The following is a 24,786-nucleotide window of genomic DNA, read 5'->3' on the forward strand; positions in this document are numbered from 1 at the left end:
TTGCTCTTTCTCCCTTTCCTCACTCCACTGGGGGACTCGGTACTCATTTCAGTGTCCCCCTCCCGCGACCCAGGGCTGCCACCACTGGTCAGCACTCAGTGAGTTATCATTTTCCAAAACTCCCTCTATGCCACTGAAAATTAAGCACCATATAGAACTATATACACATATCACACTAATGTCAAATTCTTACTTCTTATATTGTATTATAATAACATAAGATATAACCACTGAGTATACTACATAAAGAGTACATACGGCCTCTCTGTGCTATTTTCGCAACTTTCTGTGAATTTACCTAAAGGTAAACAATTATTTTAAAAATTAATCTTGGCTGGGCATGGTGGCTCATGCCTGTAATCCCAGCACTTTGGAAGACAGAGGAGGGCAGATCACTTTAGGTCAGCAGTTCAGGACCAAGCTGGCCAACATGGTGAAACCCTGTCTCTACTAAAAATACAAAAATCAGCCAGGGGTGGTGATGGGTGCCTGTAATTCCAGCTACTCGGGAGGCTGAGGCAGGAGAATCACTTGAACCTGGGAGGCAGAGGGTCACTCCAGCCTGGGCAACAGAACGAGACTATCTCAAAAACAAACAAACAACAAAAAATTAATCTTTGTGTGCCTTACATGACCAAGGTTATAGAGGCAGTTAGGGGACAGCAGCCTAATCCTTAAGAATATATTAATGGATATTAATGGATCAACCAGGTAACCTACACGTTGGACTCAAATCTTCCATCTAAACACATGACTGCTGTGGTCAGAATCTGGGACATGTTGGGAACAATCCAACGTGCAACAAGGTGATCCCTGTGGCATCCACAAGTCATATAAAAGAAGTAGGCATCTTCTCCACCAATGCATAACAGGCTGTGTTGACATCTAAATTCAACCTTAAAAGGAGGCCATTTTAGAACAGCAATTGCTGGCCAGGCACAGTGGCTCACGCCTGTAGTCCTAGTACTTTGGAGGCCAGGCCGGGCGGATCACCTGAGGTCAAGAGTTCAAGACTAGCTTGGCCAACATGGTGAAACCCCATCTCTACTAAAAATACAAAAATTAGCCGGGCGTGGTGACACATGCCTATAATGCCAGCTACTCCGGAGACTGAGCCAGGAGAATTGCTTGAACCGAGGAGGCGGAGGTTGCAGTGAGCTGAGACGGTGCCACTGCACTCCAGCCTGGGTGACAGAGTAAGACTCTGTCTCAAAAATAAATAAATAATTTAATTTTACAAAACTGAAAGTATCAGTAAACTAGTTTCTAGTCCTGGCCCTCCCACAACAGACTGTGTTAGCCTAACCAGGTCACATCACTTATCTCAGATTCTTCCTCCATAAAGTGGAGAGACAGATCTATGTGACCTCTAAGATCCTCTCTAGCGCTGATACCCTATGTTCTGACTGATGATGCTATGTGCTCAGACTCTCCATGTCACTGATGAACAACATCCTAAAGTCTGGCCCCAAAGTTTTCTAACTGATGCCAAAAACCTGTACCTTCAGAGAGGAGTAGAGAAGACACATTTGAAAGGAGGGGTCCTCCTAGGGTGGTTTCTGGAGAGAAAAAATAAAACAAAGAACTCCTCATGAACATTTGCATGGGGCCCAGAAATTAAAATGCCCACTGCCAAAGGACGGACACTAGCAGATCAAATGGCTCAATAAAGACACAAGAATAATATGGCACCAAAATTATGAGTGCCTTTTAGACTTTAAAGGAAATATTCTAGTTCCTTTAAAGGAACTAGAATTCAGTTATTACCTGAAATCTTTTTCTAATTTTCAAAATGAGAAAGTCCAGGGCATTAATCCAAAAGTCCTGTTTTCCATTAGCTCACAATTTCATCAAATACAGCCACCATATATATTCTCAAAATAAAAATATACAAAGATATTTCTAAGTGGCAAGATCATATAGCAGAATGGAACTATAAGTCAAAGAATATCACAAAGGATAACAGTAGCAATCATCTAGAAGGAGTTCTATTCACTCATTCTTTCATCCCACAAGCGTGACTGAGTCCCCATAACAGGTCAGATATTATATTAGACAGAATAAATATAAAAACTAATAAAATAGAACTCCTGTCTTCAAGGAGCTCACAGTTTAAGAAATGAAGCAGACATGTTTTAAATGTCTGAAGATACAATAGGGTCTGGAGATTGATGGTAGTAGATGGTTGCACCACAAATGTGAATGCACTTGATGCTACTAAACTTTTTTTTTTTTTTTTTGAGATGCAGTCTTTGTTTGTTGCCCAGTCTGGAGTATGGTGGCACAATCTTAGCTCACTGCAACCTCTGCCTCCCAGGGTTAAGTGATTCTCCTGCCTCAGCCTCCTCAGTAGCTGAGATTACAGGCATGTGCCACCATGTCCAGCTAATTTTTATATTTCTTTTTTAGTAGAGACAGGGTTTCACTATGTTGGTCAGGCTGGTCTTGAACTCATGACCTCGTGATCTGCCTGCCCAGGCATCCCAAACTGCTGAGATTACAGGCATGAGCCACCACACCCAGCCTACTAATCTCTTAAATGGTTAAAATGGTAAATTTTACATGTATATCTTACAATTTTTTAAAAAGCAAAATAATACTACACTGATTAATAAATGCTATTCTAGGGATGTTTATCAGGGCCTTTGGAAGAACAGAGAAGTGCTAAGCTCTGGCAGCTGATGCTCTAAGAAATCAATATTCTAAAACCAACTCCTCCCTCCCTTTGTCACTGAACAAGGAAGTAAGAGCTTGAGGTCCTTCCCAAAAAAATCATTCTTCTTAAAAGCAAAGACTAGCAAAAGTATTTTGGAAGCCACAACCACATTTCAGAAAGAATGCCACTGTTTTCTGACCTGTCAAAGTTTTGCTCCATGCTTTCTGTTAAGTTGTCATCACAAGCCAGGCAAGTTAAGCAGATGCTACTGGTAGAGTGCTTCAGGGACAAGAACTGTCCAAACAAAGATGTGCTCTTTTGCAAAAGAAAACCAGCTTCAGAGAAACTTAACAGAAGCAGCAAACTGACCCAGGCAGAGGCTGGGCAACAGGCTGGAAAAAATAAGAAATATCCTGAAAGGTTATAAAAAGCAGTAAGGCATTGGCAACCCTCACCTAATCTTTCCACAACAACTAACTCAAGAGAAACTAGATGTAACTGTTAGAAGCAAAAAAAATAACTCGTTGCAGATTGCTTCTGAGTTACATAATAATTTGATACCCACGTTTCATTACACAGGGCTCCAGAAGAGTGATTTCAAGCCTTAACCCTGTTGAGTTTTCTGCTTTCCATTTCTTGTTCCCCACGCCTAATGGTGGCTTAAGATTGAGACAAGGGTTAAGAAATTGTAGTTGGTGACAGATAGAAAAGACTGTAAGATTATCAAGTTCAGTGGTTTCCAAGTTGGCAGTGCATCTGAAGCACTAGAGAAGCTATTGTAAAAGATATACATTGTCCCAAAAATTCTAACTTAGTATGTCGAAGGTGCTAGGGAGCTCTACTAGACAGGTAAAGTAAATAGCGGAAAGTAGCCCTGCTAGGGAAGTCAAAGAATAAAACAGATGGCCTGTCCCCAGTTCCATACCTTGTTGACTGCCCAACGCTTCCTCTCAATGGAAAAGATGGATTCTAAAGATGCCTAGTTGGCGGGCATTTATCAGCACTTTTCAAAATGTGATTCAAAAAACTAGTAGAATTTCCTGGAGTGCTTACTTAAAGTTCAAACTCCTAGGTCCTGTGCCAAAATTAGTAAATTGTGATCTGGGGGTGGGACCTGGACTATGCATCTTTAAACAAGCTCCCAGTCCATTGATTCTGTGGCACACTGATGTTTCAGAACCAACGGCAGCCTCAGGTGGCCATTATGGCAAACTCAAATGCCTGAGCCACTCTAGAAGGGAGAACAGACTTCCATCTGACACCGAGGAAAGACAGCACAGGGCTGCCATCATCAAATGACCAGGAATCTCTCAGCAACTCAGTCTCTTCTTTTGGGCTCTTGGAGGAAAATGAGCACCAGTGCTTGGGTCACGCAGAGACCTGGAGCTCTGGGCTACGGGCTGCACTGCTGTGGCCAGACCCCTCCCGGCTCCTAGAAGCCTAGTTCTCAGACACCAGCATTAGCCCTTCTTTTAAAGAACCCAGAAAATCACCTTCTGGTAACCTAGAATATGATTTTTAAATCATAGATGCAAAAACATTTGCAACCAAATGCGGTATATTCACACAATGGAATATTATTCAGCCTCCAAAAGGAAGGAAATTATGACATATGCTACAACATGGATGAACCATAATAATATTACGATAAGAGAAGAAAAGCCAGTCACAAAAGAGATCCTGTATGATTCTGCTGATATAAGACTAATCAACACCATAGAGATAGAAAGTACAGTGTCTGCCAGGGGCTGGGGGTGGGAGGGAATGGAGAGTTACTATTTAATAGGTGTAGATTTTCAGTTTTGCAAGATGAAAAGAGTTCTGGAGATGGATGGTGGTGATGAATGCACAGCAATATGAAAGTACTTAATACCACTGAACCATACACTTAAAAATGGTTACGATGGTAAATTTTATGTTATGTGTATTTTACCACAACAAAAAAAAAATTGGGGAGAAAAAACCATTTGCAGGCCAGGCACAGTGGCTCACACCTGTAATCCCAGAACTTTGGAAGGCTGAGGCAGGTGAATCATTTGAGGTCAGTAGTTCACGACCAGCCTGACCAACATGGTGAAACCCCATCTCTACTAAAAATACAAAAATTAGCTGGACATGGTGGCACGCACCTGTAGTCCCAGCTACTCAGGAGGCTGAGGCAGGAGAATCGCTTGAACCCAGGAGGTGGAGGTTGCAGGGAGCCAAGATCGTGCCACTGCATGCCCGGGCAAAAGAGCAAGACTGTGTCTCAAAAAGAAAAAAAGAGAGAGAGAAAAAAAAAACCTAGAAATCCTACTAGAACGAAATAATTACCATTACTATCATAAAAAATCTTGAAGGTGAAAAGCAAAACAATACTTGAAGGGCAAACGATTTAGATTAATCCAGAAAGGTTAACACGGTATCATAAAGGACTTACTCTTATTCTACAAACAAACATGTTATTAATACAAGTGGAGAAATGCCAAGGAGGCCTCAAGTATGTTTCACCTAAGGGCTCCTTTTCCTGATCTAGGACAAAGGGTAACTAAGGAACACCACTTTCTGATTACCTGTATAGTCACTACACATCAAAGCTCTGATAGCTCCAGTAATCCTTAAAGAGTTGGCTCTCAGTGGGAATACTCATATCATTTCTTATTTTTTCTACAGACAAAATGGAATTTCAAAACACCTTCCCAAAGGCTGCATATGATGGCTCACACCTGTAATCCCAGCACTTTGTGAGGCCAAGGCAGAAGGACTGCTTGAGACCAGGAGCTCAAAACCAGCCTGGGCAATATAACGAGACCCTGTCTCTATGAAGATTTTTTTTTTAACTAGCCAGGTGTAGTGGCGCATACCTGTAGTCCCTGCTACTCAGGAGGCTGAGGCAGGAGGATCACTTGAGCCCAGGAGTCTGAGGCTGCAGTGAGCCATGACTGTGCCACTTCACTCCAGCCTGGGTGACAGAGGGCAACCCTGTCTCTTAAAAATTAAAAAATTTAAAAACACTCTCTTGAAAATAAATATTTTCCTCTCCCTGAGTTTTATATTGAGAATGGTGATTGCCTCAGAAAATTAAAAATATAGTCTCTAATGGTGGGCTGTTTAAATAATAAATACATTTCCTCCATGTCATTATTCACTATTAAAAGAAAAGGGGTTTAATAATAAGCAATATACAGTCTTTCGATGCTGTGCAGTAGTCAAAAGAAAAACAAAAGCCAGAGACCAAGGCTGCAGTTGCTTCTTGTAACATTTCCTTGGTTATACTGACCCCTGGTGGTCCTAAAAGGGCTCTTTTTTTAGGGGATTTATTTTTTTTTCATTGAAATTAAGATATCTCCAATGATGAGTACCTAATCAATATACTTGTCTTCAAAAAAATAAAGATGCTTTATAGAATATAGAAAAGCAAAAATTTTATTTGGTTCAAGACAAATGACTTTTATATACCTTTCATACATTCAGTTAAGCAAATACTGCTTTCTACTTACGTGAAAAAGCACTGAACTTGGTCCCAGGAATAGAGGGTTGAGCAAGACTAGAAGGTCAGGAGCTTTACAAAGGCTACCGTCTATCAGGGACCACCAATTCAAAGTAACATGAATGGACTAAGCGAAGCACACAGTACTATGGGAATGCCTGGAACAGCCAGGACACTCTAGAGAATGCCTGCAAGTAGCAAGAATAAGGAAGAAAAAACATTCCCAGCAGAGGGAACAGCATGAGAAAAGGTCTAGAATGAGACAGACAGGTGAGTTTAAGAAACATGAGGGACATAAGATGTCTAAAGCATAGAGTTCAAGAGGAAGGGCGGCAGTTTACAAGGCTGAAAAGGTGGGCAAGGGCCAGATCTTGCAAATGTTTTTAATTTTTTAATGACCTAGATTTCCTTAAGAGTATTATTTTTTTCTATAAAAGCAACATGACAAGCCAAGTCCACAACATGAGAAATCCTATAAATCTTTCAAAGTATAATCTCACATCTTCTGCAAAGTATTTCTCTATTATTCTATTCCCCTCTCTTCTGGTACTTATTCTGTCCACCATTCATCAAACAAATTAATCCCTCAGCGCCTGTCATCCAGCTAAAACTGCTCTTGCTGGTCACTGTGCAGAGGCGGTTTCTGAGTGGACCAACAATGGACACCCTGACCCAAGGGCAGCCCACCCACAGGCTGCCAGCCACCTGTGCAGAGGCCTGCTTTAAAGACACTGGGCATGATGATTATTTAGCGAAGCCAATGGAATGAGAAGAACTGAAGGACTCCTCAAAGGTTGGCAGAAGAGTGAAAGGAGAACAGAGCAGACCATGAGAGAGAGGGAGCAGCTGGCCCCAAAACATCAGTGCTTGTGCTAACAATAAACCCTCTTTATCACCAACCCGGCCTGAGCACCTTACAATTCCTCTGCTATTGCACTGTCTTGTGTTTGTCTGTCTTCCTTATGTCACTTAATTTTTATCATATTATTCATGTCGCCACAACAATGACCTTTGAAAATAGAAGTCATGTGTTTAGCTTCTTTGTATTCATCATGGCCATGTAAGTCCTTAATACACACTGGGTTGGTGGGTAGATGGAAGGATGGACGGATAGATGGATTAAAAAAAGATTCTGGAAAATGTAAGTGGGAACTGAAAATAATATTCAAATTAAACTCATAATGTGCTTCCTAATCTGCATCTCCCATCATTCTCCACATACTCCAGTAATATCAACTTCTCCAAAATCCCCAGACACATAAGGTTCCCTTCTATTTTTCTCTACTCCCACACAAATTTTTCACAAATGCCTACGCTTTTCACTTTCTCTATAAGCTCAAATATAAAGAATTCTACTTCCCCTAGAAATCATCACCCACTGCTCTAGGCTTCCATTTATAACAGTGGTTATAATTACACTGTTATAAATAAGGAAATAAGCAAAGACCACACTGTAAATTGCTCATGATTTTAATGGTTATGCAATACATTGTTCTCTAAAAGTATGAACCCCTTTCATAATATTACCACCAATGTTCTTTAACACCACATCATACATTCGGTAGAGCTCCTGTTAAATTAAAAAGAATAAGATTGGTAAACATATCATACAAACACCCATAAAGACTCAGGATGGCCATGAAGCAAATGTTGAGAGTCGATTGTACCTCCAGCACTGTTCTCATTCATACAGGTCAATTCACACACACAAGTCCTACCTACTCAAGGCTCAGCAATAATGCTTAAAGTAAGCTACAATTTCATGTATTTCATTTAACATATCTTCCCCTTTAGACACAGGAAAAAAATTGATTATATCTTACATGTTTATATGTCACATAAATATGTATTATAGAAAAATATAAAGGTTTACATATTATATACTAAATGACCAATTTATATCACACAAAACAGTTAAGTCTCATTACTTTTTAAAATTGTTTTATGTTTCATTGTGCTAAAATACATATGACATAGAACTAACTATATTCACTATTTTAACTGCACTATTCATTAGTGTTAAGTACATTCATATTGTTGTGCAACAGATCTCCAGAACTTTTTCATCTTGCAAAACAAAATCTACAACTCCCCATTTTCCCCTCCCATCAGTCCCTACAACCAGCATTCTTCTTTCTGTTTCCACAATTTTGACTGTTCTAAATCTCTCATATAAGTGGAATCACAAAGTATTTGTCTTTTTGTAACTGGCTATTTCATGCAGGATAATGTCCTCAAGTTTTATCCAAGTTGGAGCATTGTCACAATATCCTTCCTTTTTAATGTTGAAGTTCCCATTACCTTTTTTTTTTTTTTTTGAGATGGAGTCTCGCTCTGCCACCCAGGCTGGAGTGCAGTGACGTGATCTCAGCTCACTGCAACCTCCACCTCCCAGGTTCAAGGGATTCTTCTGTCTCAACTTCCTGAGTAGCTGGGATTACAGGTGCTCACCACCACATACAGTTAATTTCTGTATTTTTAGTAGAGACAGGGTTTCATCACATTGGCCAGGCTGGTCTCAAACTCCTGACCACAGATGATCCACCTGCCTAGGTCTCTCAAAGTGCTGGGATTACAGGTGTGAGCCACCGTGCCTCCCATTACTTTTAAATAGAGCAAAAGTAAGACCATAACTCCAAAAAAGAAATCAAGAAAATTAAATGTTTTAATATTTCAAAATCTAAGCCAAGTTCTTCCCTCTGGGTTGCTTCTTTCTGAAAGCCCTAGAAATAGAATCACAATTCTAAGATGTGAAATATCCATATATTTCCATTTGTCTATTGAAGCTCCTCTTATCCATAGCACATGTTTGCTTGAATGAAGGTAATCTATTTAGATTGAAGCATCTAGAATTGCTAATATTTGGTACTTCTGACCCACAAAAATGGCAATTTCAAATGTCTAACCTGATAATTTATCATTTTTCTTTTAAACTGATCTAAGAAACACTGCTTTTAAATTGAATAAGGATTGACTGTGTCTTCTATCTTCTAACCAGGGCCCAGATTCAAAGTATTTCTATCATAATGCTGGGGTCCTGGGGTCAGAGGGTCATGGGGTCAGCTAGGGAGGCTGGGCTTTGCCATCAGAGACCTGAATTTAAATCTTGCTTCTTTTGCTTCCCAGCTCCAACTTCTTGGCAAGTTGCTAAACTTCTCCACGTTTCATTTTCCTCATCTAGAAATTAAGTTTAATAAAACCTGTTTTTCAGGACTGTCCTGGCAATGCAAGTAAAAAGCAGGGCACATATTAAATACTGGGTACTTTAATCTTGCCTCAGGTCTTAGGCTAATGAATGATTATTCCTTCAGCTACAATGGTTCTCAACTGAGCAAGGGGAGGATATTTCCTCCCAGGGATGTTTGGCAATACCTAGAGAAATTTTTGCTTGTCACAGCTTATAGGAAGAGGAGAGCAACTACTGGCTTCTATTGGTCAGAGGCCAGAGATGCTGTTAAATGACCTATAATGCATGGCACAGAGCCCACAACAAAGAATTTTTCTCCAAAATGTCAATAGTGAGATGCCCCTTTCTAAAATAACTATTTTTAAAGCTCTGGTTCATGAATTTATATTTTTTTAATTCCAAAGAAAAGCATTCAATGAATTTTCAAGTATTACACAGTGATACACAGAAGAAAACTTGAGGCACAAAGAAATGGAGGGCATTTTAATGAATGCCCTCCATTTACATTTATAGGCCATTTAATGCCCTCCATTTAGATTTCAGAGCCATACAGGTTGGCAGCAAGTAAAGGCAATAGGTGTAGAAACTAGGGAGAAATGGGGAACAGAGGTTGGTGTGGCTATTTAAGCCACTGTTTCTTAAAACAAAGATAAAGTAGGTTAGTCTAATCACTCATTAGGAGTCATTATTCTAAGATAAAAAATTTGCCAAATAATACCTATATATTTATTACTTAATTTTAAAACAAAGCATGAAACAAATAAGTAAACATTGTGTACTAAAATGACAAAAGTTTTAACTTTTATACATTATATCACAGAAAAGGACAAAAGGGATGGAAATTCTAGTATGTTAGAATGAAGGCTAAATAAACCCTTGATAAACACCATAAATTAAAAATAAACCACTTCAATGCCTAGATGTTCACATTAATTTTTTTCTCTTCATTGAATAAATGACTTTAGAGCTATTTCCCCACGTGACCTAATTAAATCACTTTAACAGTCCCCCAAAAGATATATTTATACTCACATTCACTTGAACTTGAATAGACCAGTCCCCAAGTATTGGATGGGAAGACAGCTGAAAAGTTTTGGAAACGACTCCAAGATCACTTTGTTGTGACAACCACTGTTGGATCAAGTTTGATTTGGGGTCCTAAAATGAAAAGCAGACATGTAACTATGCAGGGGCTGCCCGTGTGCATGTGCATCCTCTGCGGTTAGGAAAGACGCCTTGCGGTATTCCCACCCAGATCCAGGACTTTCCTCCAAAATATGGCACAAGGACAGTTTTCAGAAAATGTAGGCACTATATTACTGAAGAAGACAAATCAATGTTTCTTCTCTTCTCATATTTCTTCCAAGTTCATCTTGATTCTGCTCCACCTTTTAAATTCCTGGCACCCTATTTCCTTCTACATGGAACACTACAACAGGTACATCACCAAACCCCTGGCGGCAGCGTGGTGGTGGCAGTGTTAAAAGAAAATTTAACTGTAGAAATAACAGGCCCCATTTATTAAAGACCCAATATGTGTCAGGCACTCTGCCTTATCTCTAAGCATTATAATTCTCCTTTAGGACAGGGTTATCCTCACTTTATAGTTGAGAAAACTGATGCCTGGAGAGGGAGGTACACATTCAAGTGACTGGTGTGACTCAATATTACGACACCAATGCATGATGAAATTCAGAATTCAAACTCATGTCAGCCTTTTTTTTTTTTTTTTTAAAGATGGGGTTTCACCATGTTGGTCAGGCTGGTCTTGAACTCCTGACCTCAGGTGATCTGCCCGCCTCGGCCTCCCAGAGTGCTAGGATTACAGGCGTGAGCCACCGTGCCTGGCCTTTTAACGCAACAAAAGCATATCAGAGAGATGTTTAACCAAAGATATACATGAAAAACACCTATAACCTCCCAAACAACAATCCCTTCATGCAGCCTTCATCCAAACCATTCCAGCAGTCATCCTAGATTCCTCTCACATTTCCAGCCCTGTTGACTTTGTGAGGTTAATATATCTCTAATTTGTCTCCTTCTTTCCATCCTCAATCTAGTCACCATGTCCTATTTTCTAACTAATGCAACTGATCTTCCCTCTCTAGTCCTGCCCTCTCCACCACATTCTCCCCACTGCCAACAGTGTGATCCATCTGAAACACACATCTGAGAATGAGTTACAGTGGTTGAAATACTTGGCGTAGTCCCTGGATATAAAAAGCAGTGACTATACACTTTTCATGGTCACTGATTATCATATATGATGATTATACTAGACCACTAGGTACCCACAGCTTTCATTTGCCTACTCCTTTGCACAGTTTACAAGTCCTTTACTAATATGACTCCATCTACATTTCTAGGCTCATCTTCCTCTAAACATTACAGATTTGTTTGCAGTTTATTCCCAAAAGCCCATGCATCTAGGTTTCTGCAGCTGCTGCATGGAAATCCCTCCCTTCCTTGTTCACCGGTGAAATCAGTTCCAGCTTCTTGCCTCCTATACAGGCCTCCAATAGACAGAGGTGACTGCTTCCTGGAAAGCCCCCGGTATATCTGGGGTTTATCTCTCTTGAGTACATATTATTGTTAAAGGCAGTAAAATATGTTTATTTTACATATTTTATTTTGCCAAAAATCTATATTTTATTATTCCTAACTAGATTGTGACTGAGAACGGGTTGAATATTTTCCCTTAGTCTTATTCCCTAAACTTTGACTGGAAGTAGTGAGTGGAGCCAGTTATTAGAAACCAGAAGAAACCTCTTTCCCAGAGCAGGGATATGACAGTTAGGGATAGGTCCAATGCTGAGAACTGTGCAGGAAGCAGTCTCATAAGCCAGAAACCGATTGCTAAAACCAGAGACCGGAAACAAGTCAATAACAAGCAGGTCACAGTATCCCTGGCAAACTCCTGGGCCAGGCATTATCATCAGCAGTTGGCCCTACTGTGCCCGCCACAGCATGATGCATGCGAGGGCTATGAAGTTCAAAGATTTGGGAACAAAGGAAGACATATCAATAGCCAATAAATATATGCTGTCTAATCATTAAAGAAATGAAAACAATGTAATATTGTGTTTCTTCTGTCAAACTGACACAGATAACAATAACAATAACAATAATTTTTGGTGTTACCTGAAGTGTAGGAAAACAGAATGTTCATATTCTACTGAAACATTATGGTAGTGAGGGTGTACATTCCTCCCAGACATGAAGGAAGCCTGAACTGACCTCACTGATGACTGCACCTGGGGGATCTGGAGGGTTGGGGGTGAGTGAGATAATTCCTCTGCTTTCCCAAGCCTGTCTTGGACCTAGGTCTACTGTCACCAATACGGCAGAGGGAGAGAATGCAGAAACACCAGAAGTCTACGAGGCACATCAGGATCTGAACCAGGCAAGCATGGTGGTGTCATAGCAGAGCCCAGCATGTGCATGCGATCATCTCCTGCTACGACACAGTCACGTACAGTATGAACGATGCCCTAGTCACAGTCAGAAAAGTTGCGCCCAGAGATCCTGGAATAGTGGCCCCGCATGCCCTTCAAGTCACCTTTAGATGGCTCTGGAACTCTGTCAGATGCCTCAACACAGCACACAATACTTGACTGTCTCAAGTAGTAAGCTCCCTGGCTGGAGAATGTGTCTGTGAGGACTATTTCTGGATTATGTGTGAAGGACATGTCTGTCCAGCATGTAGAATTAGAGAATTCAAATCACTTAAATAAGGTGGCCTCCTTACCTGGCCAATACTGCTTCAAGGCACAGTCACAGGATATACCCCCAAGCCAATAACACCTGTTTCCCTACAAGATCATTCACCCGTACTAGCACCAACAACTTCTTAAAGGAGAGGTCAGAGTAGAAGCCAGCCATGCCAGCTCCCATCACAGTGTCAGAGGCACTCATTTCCATAGAGTCAGGCCAAATTGGCTAGAGGAGGCCAGAAGCATGGGAGACACAGGTTATGTTTTTTCTACTGCCGAAAGGCCTCAAAGCCCCTTTCCCTCCTGAGAAGACCAGTTATTGGGGCATGCAAGATAAATAATTCCCAAAGATGCCCTGCAGTCCCCAAGAACAACACTGAACACCCCTAAACGTGCTGTGACAGTCAGTATCTTACCTACATCCTACAGCCACTCCTGGCTGGGCAAGATGGTCCCAAGTTAACTCACAGGTGTACTTCTCCACATCAGCCTGCAGGTGGTGCTGCACCAAGGAGTACAGCTGTCTAAGGGGCTCTAGTTAGGCTAAGTCCCAACTTTTTCTGAAAAGTTCTGCCAAGAAAGAAATCATTCTACACTGAAAGGTGTAGAAAATATCATAGTCTAGTAAACCTGGCCCAAATGTCTGTTGTCAGCTGAAAGAATTCCCACCTGGCCTCTGCAAGTTGCAAGGAGGAAGGCAGCTAGACCTGAGTCCACATTTGAGCATCACCTCCTAGGTACAGAGATGAGAGTATGGCCACCCCTCACTCACAGTTCCCAAACACTTTGGGTTCCAGGTAATATTTTAGTTTAAACTCCCCTCCCCTGGCCAGCAGGGTCATATCAGTACCAGAGCTAACAAGAAGAAAGTCTCTCTGAGCTCTTTCCAGAAAGCCAAATGTGGTCAGTTAAGTCCCAAACTGCACAGAAAAGCCCAAAGAATCTGCAAATCAAAGGTTCAAAGGAAGATACTAGAGCAGAGCAGAGAGGCAGAACTACGAAAACACACAGACTCGTTATCCAGAACCAGTAGGGTTAGTTCTGGGTTAATGTCTTGAACAGGCAATTTATGCAGTACTAACTTTTATCTGCCTTCTATTGCAGGCAGATAAAAGTTAGCACTGCATAAACTGTTACATTGAATGTAAACAGCCACAGATAGCCAGACATTTATTAAACCATCTATTGTACACAGTTTCTGGCATACAGTAAGCTCTCCATATATGTGGATAAATGACGAAGGATGGTATGAATGGAATCAGTTCACCTCTGCTCAGAGCGTGACACGAATTTAGAAATGTTATTCACTATGTCAACCTGCTTTATAGACATTCTGTTACATAGCAAAGGCAAACTCTGAAATAATGCTAGTTCAATTCAAGAAATGTGCATTGAGCACCATGCTAACCACTGTGATACTGGCTACAAACATATCTTGGCTCGAAGTTAAATGTATACATGTTTATTTGGTTGGGTTTTGTTGTTTTAATTTATAACAACAAATAAACTAAGAATAGGAAGATACTGAACTAAAAAGCCTGACTTTACCTTCCACACTACAGTATTCATTAGAATATTTGGAGTAACCAACATCCTGAGACAAAGGAGGTTCGCAGGACCAGGGACTTTTCAGTTTTAAAATCAGGGACATATCAGGCAAACTGGGATGAGTTAGTCACCCTATTTCCAAGTAATGGTCAAATGTCCAGTGCTCTTCTCAGTTGAAATATAGAAAACCAGGCCCAGCTGGATCTCTTTTGTCTTCAACCTGATTCTCACAGGAGAGCACTCTGTGTGCTAAACACAGTGCCTCCAGATCATCAGAGTATTAAGCAGCAAAGACCAAATGACTACCTTTCAAAAGGAATTCCTAAAATAATAGTAATGGTTAACTTTTAATGAGCATGTACTATGTGCCAGACACAGTTCTAAATGGTTTACTTAAATTATCTCACTTAATCCTCATAAAAGCCTTGTGAGGTTTTATTATTATTATATATTTTCCAGATAAGGAAACCGAGGTTCTAGAAGGTTAATAAATATCCCCAGGATCACACAGCTAGCATTTGGCATCTATTCTTTTTAGAGTTGACAGTGATCCTTTTAAGATGTTCAGTTAGATTACATCATCTCGCCTCAGAATTCTCCAGTGAATTCTCATTTCACTTAAGTTAAACTTCAAAGTCCTTATCATGGCCATTAAGGCCCTGCACGAGCCCCACCCTAACCCACCTACTTGTATACGACCTCATCTCCTAGCACCTCTCCCCTCGCTCCCAGGGCTCCAGCACACGCCAGCTTGTTGTTCCTCCAAAGCACCAAACAAGCTCCTCCTCAGGGCCTTTCCCCGTGCTTCCCGCTCTGTCTGGGCTTATTTTCTTTTATTGCCTTTGGAGCTCTGCTCAAATCAGCCTTCCCAGACAACTCTAGAGAAAGTAGCAAACATGCTGGCGCAGTTGCTCACGCCCGTAATCCCAGCACTTTGGGAGGCAGAGGAAGGTGGATCGCCTGAGGTCAGGAGTTCGAGACCAGCCTGACCAACATGGTGAAACCCCATCTCTGCTAAAAATACAAAATTAGCCAGGGGTGGTGGCACATGCCTGTAATCCCAGCTACTTATAAGGCTGAGGCAGGAAAATCACCTGAACCCAAGAGGCAGAGGTTGCAGTGAGCCAAGATCCTGACACTGCACTCCGGCCTGGGCAACAAGAGTGAAACTCCAACTCAAAAAAAAAAAAAGAAAGAAAGAAAGTAGCAGACACAAACTCTCTTTCTCACTCTCTTTTTCTCTCTCTCTCTCACACACGCAAATACATACATACCTGACCCTATGTAAATATATATTTGTATGTTTATTATGTCTGTCTTCTGGTACCCAGTGAAAAATAAACTCAGTGTAAGCGGGACTTAATCGCTTCTGTTCACTGCCTTATGGCTATGCCTGGAACACAGAAGCTTAGTAAGTGTTTAACAACTGAATAAATCAATGAAGATTCCAGGTCTGGAACTCAAGCAGGTCAACTGAAGACACTGAGCTCTTAACCAAGCACTGCATGCACCACCTCCTTTACTAATAGAGGAGTTCTGTGTTGGGCGGGAAGCTTATCTTAGGTGACTTCTAAGATATTCCAGTGTCAATAACACAAGCAGAACTTCCCAGAGGGCTTTCGTAAGATGGCTAGAATTCCTTGCTTCATTTCTGACTAGCACTTACCTTAATGAGAATGTTTAAAGAAGTTTTGTAAGGCTTGAAATCCGAGAAGAGCGTAACAATGCGAAACTTCACTTCTTGCTTTGGCTTGTATAAGGTCTTGTCTGTTTGAATGAAGACAGATATTCTCTTGGTCTCAAATGATAAGCGAGTACTATTAGAGAATAAAATCTCATCCTGGGCACGTCCGGTTACACGTAGCTCATAAATCCCATTGGCACTGTTCAGAGGTAGCTGGGGAAAAAGCGATCACGCATCAAGGTCTCATTATTTTACCTCAAAAACGTTTTAATTACAAGTTAGAATGAAGAAGGTAAATACATGGTATTATCAAAAGTAACTGTGATGTTGAAAATTTGCCCCTCCCAGGCACCAGAGTTAAACAATTTGTTTCCCCTATTTTAACATCCTGTAGTTTGCTCTCCAGTTACCTCACAGGGCTCCTGGTTGGGGACACACAGCCCACTGCTCTCCCTCGGCAGGAGACATCTTGCCATTTCCTATTCCAAGTGCCAATTCGTCCTCCCTAACAGTTATTGCAGGTCAGAATACCTAACATTCTTCAACCCTCTTTTCCACACTCACCCTATTTGAGGCAGTCAACTGATGAAAGGCTCTTTTGCACAAGATTTGTTTTCTTGCCATTTTCTCTCAAGCTGTTTTCTGAGATGCATTCTCCTAATGCATCTTGCCCATATGTGTCATAGTTTTGGTAGGGATGATGATGCTGCTACTTCTGCTACTACTATTAATAACAGAAATCCTTCCCGGGTGTGGTGGCTCACACCTGTAATCCCAGCACTTTGGGAGGCCGAGGCAGGTGGATCACCTAAGGTCAGGAGTTCGAGACCAGTTTGGCCAACATGGTGAAACGCTGTCTCTACTAAAAATACAAAAATTAGGTTGGGCACAATGGCTCACGCCTGTAATCCCAGCACTTTGGGAGGCTGAAGTGAGTGGATCACGAGGTCAAGAGATCGAGACCATCCTGGCCACATAGTGAAACCCTGTCTCTACTTAAAATACAAAAATTAGCTGGGCATGGTGGCACATGCCTGTAGTCCCAGCTACTCGGGAGGCTGAGGCAGAAGAATCGCTTGAACCCAGGAGGCGGAGGTTGCAGTGAGCCAAGATTGTGCCACTGCACTACAGCCTGGCTGAGAGAGTAAGACTCTATCTCAGAAAAAAAAAAAAAATAGCCAGGCATGTCAGAAAAAAAAAAAATTATCCGGGTGGTACAAGCCTGTAGTCCCAGCTACTCCAGGAGGCTGAGGCAGGAGAATCACTTGAATACAGGAGGCAGTAAGCCAAGATAGTGCCACTGCACTCCAGCCTGGGCAACAGAGTGAGACTTCATCTCAAAATAATAACAACAATAGAAATCCTACCTTCTAGCATTACTAGATACTCTCATCAAAGCCATTTCTCATACACACACACACACACACACACACACACACACACACACACGGAAGCTGGAGCTTAGAGTAGTTAAGAAAGTTGCTCCAAGTCACTAGCCAAGATTCAAACTCACCATGAACCATCCTATTCTAATAAGAACCTTGATGTGGTAATTTAAAAATATGTCCAAAAATTCTGTGACCTTCCTCCCTTCAAAAGGTGAATCACTAATCACTGCGGAAACACTAATTCCTCCGACTTAGTAATTTTCTTCTAAATCTTAAAATGAGGTTATGTCCTAAAAAGAATACCTTCTGCCCTGTTGTCTCTGTTTCTCGCTAGGATCACTCACTCTGGAGGAAGCCAGAGTGGTGATAAGGACACTAGAGAAGCCTGTGGAGAGGCCTGCACTGGGAGGAACCGGGGCCTCCCACAAACCACCACCACCACCGTGTCAGCCCAGTGAATGAGCTGCCTTGCAGAATGCCGCGGCCCCGGTGAAGCCTTCTGATATCTGCAGCCCTAGCTGATACCATGTTGGCAACCTCGTGAGACTCCAAATCAGAAACGCCCAACCATATTGCTCCCAAATTCTTCAACTACAAAAACTGAGAGAAGTAATGAAAGTATAGGTTTAATTGTTGTTTGAAGCAAAGTTTTAGGGTTACTTAGCAATAGGTAACTAGTGTGCTTGACTTTTAGCTGATTTTCATGTTAAAACTGAGGTCCTGAAACTATACCCTGATTCATTTTTGCAAATAAGTTTTGTCTACAGATATCTCAAAGGGGATTTTCCAGTAATAGACATCAGAATAGTATCAATATGGTTAAGAATATGAAGAAAATGATAGAGCAAGTATAGTAAAACATTAACGGTAGACTCTAAGTGGCAGGCATGAGTGCTCATTATAAAATGTTTTCAAGTTTTTCGTATATTTGGAAAGTTAATAATAAAGTGTTAGGAAAAACAATCAGTATGTCACCTTCGAATGACTTCTGGTGTCAATTTTTGCTTTTCTTCAATAAGGAAGTGTTTGTTTCGTTTCGTTTCAAGACAAAGTCTTGCTCTGTTGCCCAGGCTGGAGTGCAGTGGCTTGATCTCAGCTCACTGCAGCCTCTACCTCCTGGGTTTCAGCAATTCTTCTGCTTCAGCATCCCAAGTAGCTGGGACTACAGGTGTGTGTCACCACATCAGACTAATTTTGAATTTTTAGTAAAGACAGGGTTTTCACCGTGTTGGCCAGGCTGGTCTTGAACTCCTGACCTCAAGTGATCCACCTGCCTCGGCCTCCCAAAGTGATGGGATTACAGGTGTCAGCCATCACACCTGGCCTAAAGAAGTATTTACTGAGCATCCTTTGTGTACCAGGTTATCCTAGGTACTTGGGATACAACATGAACCAAAGATCTGTGCCCTAGTAGAGCAGAGGGTCTAGCCTGGAACTTGCAATCTTAAATTCTACTTTCTGAAGTGATACTTCAGCCCTCAGACTCTTTGAATCAGATTTCCTAATACGATAAAGAATAAAATACATATGCCAGGAACCAGAATATTATATGCTTAAAAAGGGCATCAATTTCTAAATATTTCATGTTTAAACATATATCTGATGGGATTGCTCTTTATAATTTGGATAAAAGTTTGATCATTTTTAGTGGCACAGAGGCCCAGAACAGATGCTAGATTGAAGACTGATGTCAAATTAACAACACAGAGGCTTAGAGCTAAAGAAACCTATTAACCACAAGCAGGCTAAAGGGTCAGAGAATTAAACTCAAATGTGTCCAAAAACATTTTATCCTACCTCCTACTCCATCCTCCTTCAGGGAGCTGACACTGACTCAGGGGAAACATTGCTGACTATCCTCCTGCTCCTTTGGGTTACCTTAACTAATTTGCTTTTTTAACTCTTCCCAGCTAAAAACCCCACCTTGCCATATATAAAATTTAGGTAATTTGGGATCCTCAAAGACTCAACGTTAATCCCAAGGCAGGCCACCCAGAGATGACAACATGGGCCTAGGTGAATCATTAGATCTGAGTGCCTTATGAAGCACAGGGCATCACCACATGCCTTGGAATATCACCATGCACTCTGGGTGGTGCTCCTGAGTCTTGCGGTGTCAACACAGACCTCAACTGCAAACTCCTCTGAGGAAACTAGACAATTATTGTGCTTTAGGCTGTGATTTCTGAACTTAAACCCCACCCTCCTCAGTGCTCCATTGTTAACAAGGGGGTCAAATAATGAGGAGACTGGAGGAAAGATGATTGATTTTAAGCAATTTTTTTGATTTTTATGAAAGTTTCTCTGTCTGTGGCAGATCTGGAGTGGGTTATAACCTGCCCACAGCAGAGTGGACACCATGAGGTCACAGAAGCTCCTGTGTCATTACTGGTAAATTGCCTTCTGCCTTCTTGGGGCCATAGTTACTAAAAAGGGTTCCCAAAAGTGGTGGGGAAAAAAAAAAAAAAAAGCTGTTCTTTGATCAGTGACTTCCATAGCTCTTACACAGGAATCAATTATTTACTCACAGAGATTTTAGACTCCTTGACCAGAGGGCACAGGGCTGGAGGAAGGTGCAGTTCCCACAGTGAGAGGCTGTCTGAAAGCAGGACAAGAGTCTGGGAATTTACAATATCCCTAAGCTTTGACCAGCAGAATATCAATCAGCCTCTGGATTGGGTGTGTTGATTCTCACATATGCACATCTATTTTGTGTATACAAAAATGCAAACTCTCTGAGGAGATGACAGCTCTCTGCCTAGGATACATAAAAAAAGCATCCTCAAAAAGATTCTTGCTAGGCAACAAATAAGGATTACTTATTCTAATCTGGGCTGTCTAAAGCCATTTCACCTTCTCTGAAAAATTTACTGCTGTAAGGAAACTTGAGACAGCACAATAGTATTTATTCTCATATACTTCATGAATAATGCCAATTACTAAACATAGCGGAGACAATTTTTCAAAATAAAATTGAGAATCTATTCTCAATTTTCTTGAATAGTTTCAATTCAAAATATATTAGTAATTATACTTACACATTAAAAACATTTCTAATCAAATAAAACCAGTCCCTCATTTAACAAAGAGAACAAAACAAGTTTTTCTGCCATATTGTGTACAAAACAATAATATTTATATTAAGCATCAATATGTTTTTTATTTACTTCATATTGAGAGTGATTTTAGTGTCTTGAAGTACAATGAGTAAATCGGAAATAAAAAACGCATTTGTGTTAATATACTCTTGAAATATTTATATTTTACAGTAAAAAGCCATAAAGACCTTAAAAATAATTTAAAATACTACATTCACAAATGTCAGAATGCAAGTGCACTTTAAAAGGTGGTTCTATCCACAGCTATGTTCTCAGTGGGAAAAAAAAAGTTGGTTCTGCTTTAACTGAAAACTCAATAAAATGCAGTCACCTCTTTTTGTCAAGCATTATCAAATTTGTCCACACACTTTATCTCTAAGTCTTTCAAACCGTGCTTTACTAAAAAGAGATACTCCAAAATATAATCTCTAATAGAGCTTTCAATAAATAATACTAGGCCATTTAGTACTATACTAAATATAGTACTAAATGGCCTAGTATTTAGTACTATAGTACTATATTTAGTACCTATTTAGTACTAGGCCATTTCAATTGTATATAAATATAGCTATTATTTATAATTCAATAAATAATTTATAATTCAATAAATAATAGCTGTATTTATATACAATTGAAATAGCATAATATTAAAGACAAATACTGGATGTCAGAGTTAGTATTTCATATGCTTAAGACTTAAAAGAAGTATAGTAGACAAATTTCTAGCTAATAGTAGCTCAGATACATACAGTTTATACTGGCATCATTGGAAGAAACTCTCACGCCCTTGCCCCGCCTTCTCCTTTCAGCCTTTCTACACTTCTGGTATGTGAAACTGCAAACTCCTCTGAGGAAACCAGACAATTATTGTGCTTTAGGCTGTGATTCCTGAACTTAAACCCCACCCTCCTTCTGTTATAGGGCAAATATATGACACAGGATTTCTTTTGATCTTACCACTGCAATACGCTTTCAACAAAGTTCTGCACACAGGCACTGGGGCCAGCATCTAATGTTTTAGGTTATTTTAATGTAATCTAATGTTTTATTGCCACAAAGACTGCAGGGTTTTTCCCCCACTTCTGCCTACTTATGCCTTTTTTTCTCCACTTTCTATTATTAGTAGCAGTATATTTCTTAGGAAAGAAAGCATAAATATACTATGTAAGAAACAGAATAGATATAGCATACTGAGTAATTTTTATAAAGTATTGTTTGAGAGTACAACATTCTCTATGAACCTCCCAAAACAAATGTGGTTTGTGAATGTGCTTGGCAAGTAACTTTCAAAAGCTAGTAAGTGGGCCAGGTGTGGTGGCTCACTCCTGTAATCCCAGCACTTTGGGAGACCAAGGCAGAAGGATTGTTTGAGCCCAGGAGTTTGAGACCAGCCTGGGCAACATAGGGAGACCTGTTTCTACAAAAAATAAAAAATTAGCCAGGCTTGGTGGCACATGTGCCAGTAGTCATAGCTACTCATGAGACTGAAATGAGAAGATTGCTTAGACCTGGGAGGTTGAGGCTGCAGTGAACCATGATCGTACCACTGAACTCCAGCCTGGGCAACAGAGCAAGACCCTGTCTCAAAAACAAATTTTTTTAAGGTAATGAGTGAAACTGGCTTATGAGGTAATGCTGATACTATTCGAGTATGCTATTTGTCAGGACCTAAGTCATTAGTCATCTGTTCTCAGAAAAGTACATATATCAAACTGCACCTGATATTGGATGCTGTGGTCTACTATATTGTACATTAAACATGCAAAGCCCCAAAACAAAGCATAGTAATAAAAGTACAAACTTCCAAATCAAAGCTACAGGAAGTAAGATTCATTTACAAGCATCTAATTAGGTTTTATGAATCTCTCAACAAAATAGTAACCCCTTTCCATTTCTATAGCAAATGCTCCAACAATTCCACATCTCATTTCACTCTAGGACATGCTGTGAGATAAAAACGGTATCTTCATCCTCTTTTCCAGGCCCAGGGCTACGGTGAGGTAAGTGAGGCACTTGTCTAAGGTACAAATGTAAGGCAGTACCAAAAAACTTAGCAACCAAGAAAATAATATTTTAAGACAATACTTTAAAACATCAAAATTAATACAAAACAATGAACAAAAAAGTCAACGTTTTAAACAAAGACAGCGTGAATATTACTGATTTTTCCTTTTGCCTTGAGTTCTAGTACATCTCAGTGTGGCACTGCCCTTTTCAAGGACAAGGAAACTGAGGAACAGAGTCTTAATTTCACATTCCACACTAGAAGGTTCATTACAGCAGAAGCAGGACCAAACCAACCCAGATTCCTTTCTTTTTTAACTTTCATTTGAAGTTCGGGGTACAACTGCAGGTGTGTTACATAGTAAACTTGTGTCATGGGGGTTTGTTGCACAGATTATTTCAGCACCCAGGTGCTAAGCCTAGAACCCATTAGTTATTTTTCCTTATCCTCTCCCTCCTCCCTCCGGAGGCCCCAGTGTGTGTTGTTCCCCTTTGTGTGCCCATGTGCTCTCATTGTCCAGCTCCCACCTGTAAGTAGGGAGAACATGTGGTATTTGGTTTTCTGTTCTTGTGTTAGTTTGCTGTGGATAATGACCTCCAGCTCTATCCATGTTCCTGCAAAGGACATGGTCTCGTTCTTTTTATGACCAGTCGGTATTTCTGTGCTAATAATCCAGGCCAGTTTCCTTCAGTGAAGTCCTCTATTTTACAAGAGAAAATCTCTGCCAAGAGTTTGAAGAGCCTCATAATCAATCTCCCTGAAATAATATTATTCATAAATAATCTGAAGGCTGAACTAAACTCAAGCCAATCTTACATGAAATGTGAAATGTGTGAATTGACATAAAATCCAATGAAATATTAATTTATTTAGTTCACTGATGCAATATATTTCTGAAACCAGATTTTTTAAATGGATACTTACTGATGGAAGAGTAAGTGTCTCAAAAGAGCCTTAAAGGAAAACAGAAAAAAAAAACAGAGTTAGCACAATTTGAATATGATGATAGAATACAAAACTTTCAAAACTCTCCCAATACTCTTAAACATGTAAATGAAATCATAAATAGATTTGGTCAAACAAAAATAACTTTTAAATGCCCAGAAGACCCAATAAGTTATTACATATCTTTGTGCCAAACAATTAAAAATCAGGATTCAAAGAGTATCAGTGGACGAACACAAAAAACATTAGGTTCTGCTTCTCTTTGCCGTTATCATGTCTGTTGTCACGTTGCTGCTGCCCTGTGCTTGCAGGACACTTTACACAGTGTACAGAAGTAGCCTGAGGTTTATTTCTTGTTCTCATACCCTTGTGATAAAGGAAGAAAGGAAGGCATTAGTCATATCAGGGGTGAGTTGGGACTCATAACTGACTCATGAGTACCAGGGGAATGTAGACTTTTTTCATGTAAAGTTTCTATCCATTGGATTGCTAATTAAACTCATGCCAATTTCTCATTAGATCCATTTATTTCAAGGGGAAAAAATGATTTCATGTTAAAAATAAAAGAGTACTTGTCCAAAGTTCCTGTCAGAGATGACAGTCCCTTGGGAAATAAAATGGGGCAAAATATGATTTTTAAAGAGAGAGAAGGAAATGATAGGCCCAAGTTCCTTCATTCATTTAAAAACTAGCACAATGTGCAAGACAGACATGGTCCCTCTCCTCCAGGAAGCCAAATGGGTCTATCATGTGAGGGCAGAGGAACCAGAGCACAGCACAGTACACAGCAGGGGTTAAGCTAGCGGCATGTGGAGTCAGACTACATCATGAATTTCCTACATAATGACCCCGTCCTTGAACAAATTACCTGATTCTCCAGCTCAACTTTTTTCATCCTTAAGATGAGGATGCTAATAATCCTACCAATCTCATGAGGTGGTTGTAAGGAATAAGTACGTTGATACCTGTAAAGCATATAGAACAGTGCCTGACACGTAGGAAACACTTGATGTATGTTAGCTATTATAGTGACAAAAAGCTTGAAGAGTTTTCCATTAGGGATGTCAGCATGCCCCTACAGACATGGTCTTAA

The 24,786-nt window shown here is 40.4% G+C and overlaps 1 protein-coding gene across 1 annotated transcript in view; it reads right to left on the reverse strand.

Annotated features, from left to right (window-relative positions):
• Nucleotides 1–24,786, reverse strand: part of CD109 (CD109 molecule) — a 145,761-nt gene that overhangs the window by 98,245 nt on the left and 22,730 nt on the right. Inside the window, exons 3-5 of the mRNA XM_012471821.3 lie at nt 23,673–23,701; nt 16,240–16,470; nt 10,345–10,470 (exon numbers count right to left, since the gene is read on the reverse strand). Coding sequence (XP_012327244.2) covers nt 10,345–10,470; nt 16,240–16,470; nt 23,673–23,701 — 386 coding nt within the window. The remainder of the gene's footprint in view (nt 1–10,344; nt 10,471–16,239; nt 16,471–23,672; nt 23,702–24,786) is intronic.

This window comes from Aotus nancymaae, unplaced genomic scaffold (genome assembly GCF_030222135.1).
Source record: "Aotus nancymaae isolate 86718 unplaced genomic scaffold, 86718_ANA_hifiasm-v0.15.2.pri h1tg000040l, whole genome shotgun sequence".
Classification (NCBI taxonomy): domain Eukaryota; kingdom Metazoa; phylum Chordata; class Mammalia; order Primates; family Aotidae; genus Aotus; species Aotus nancymaae.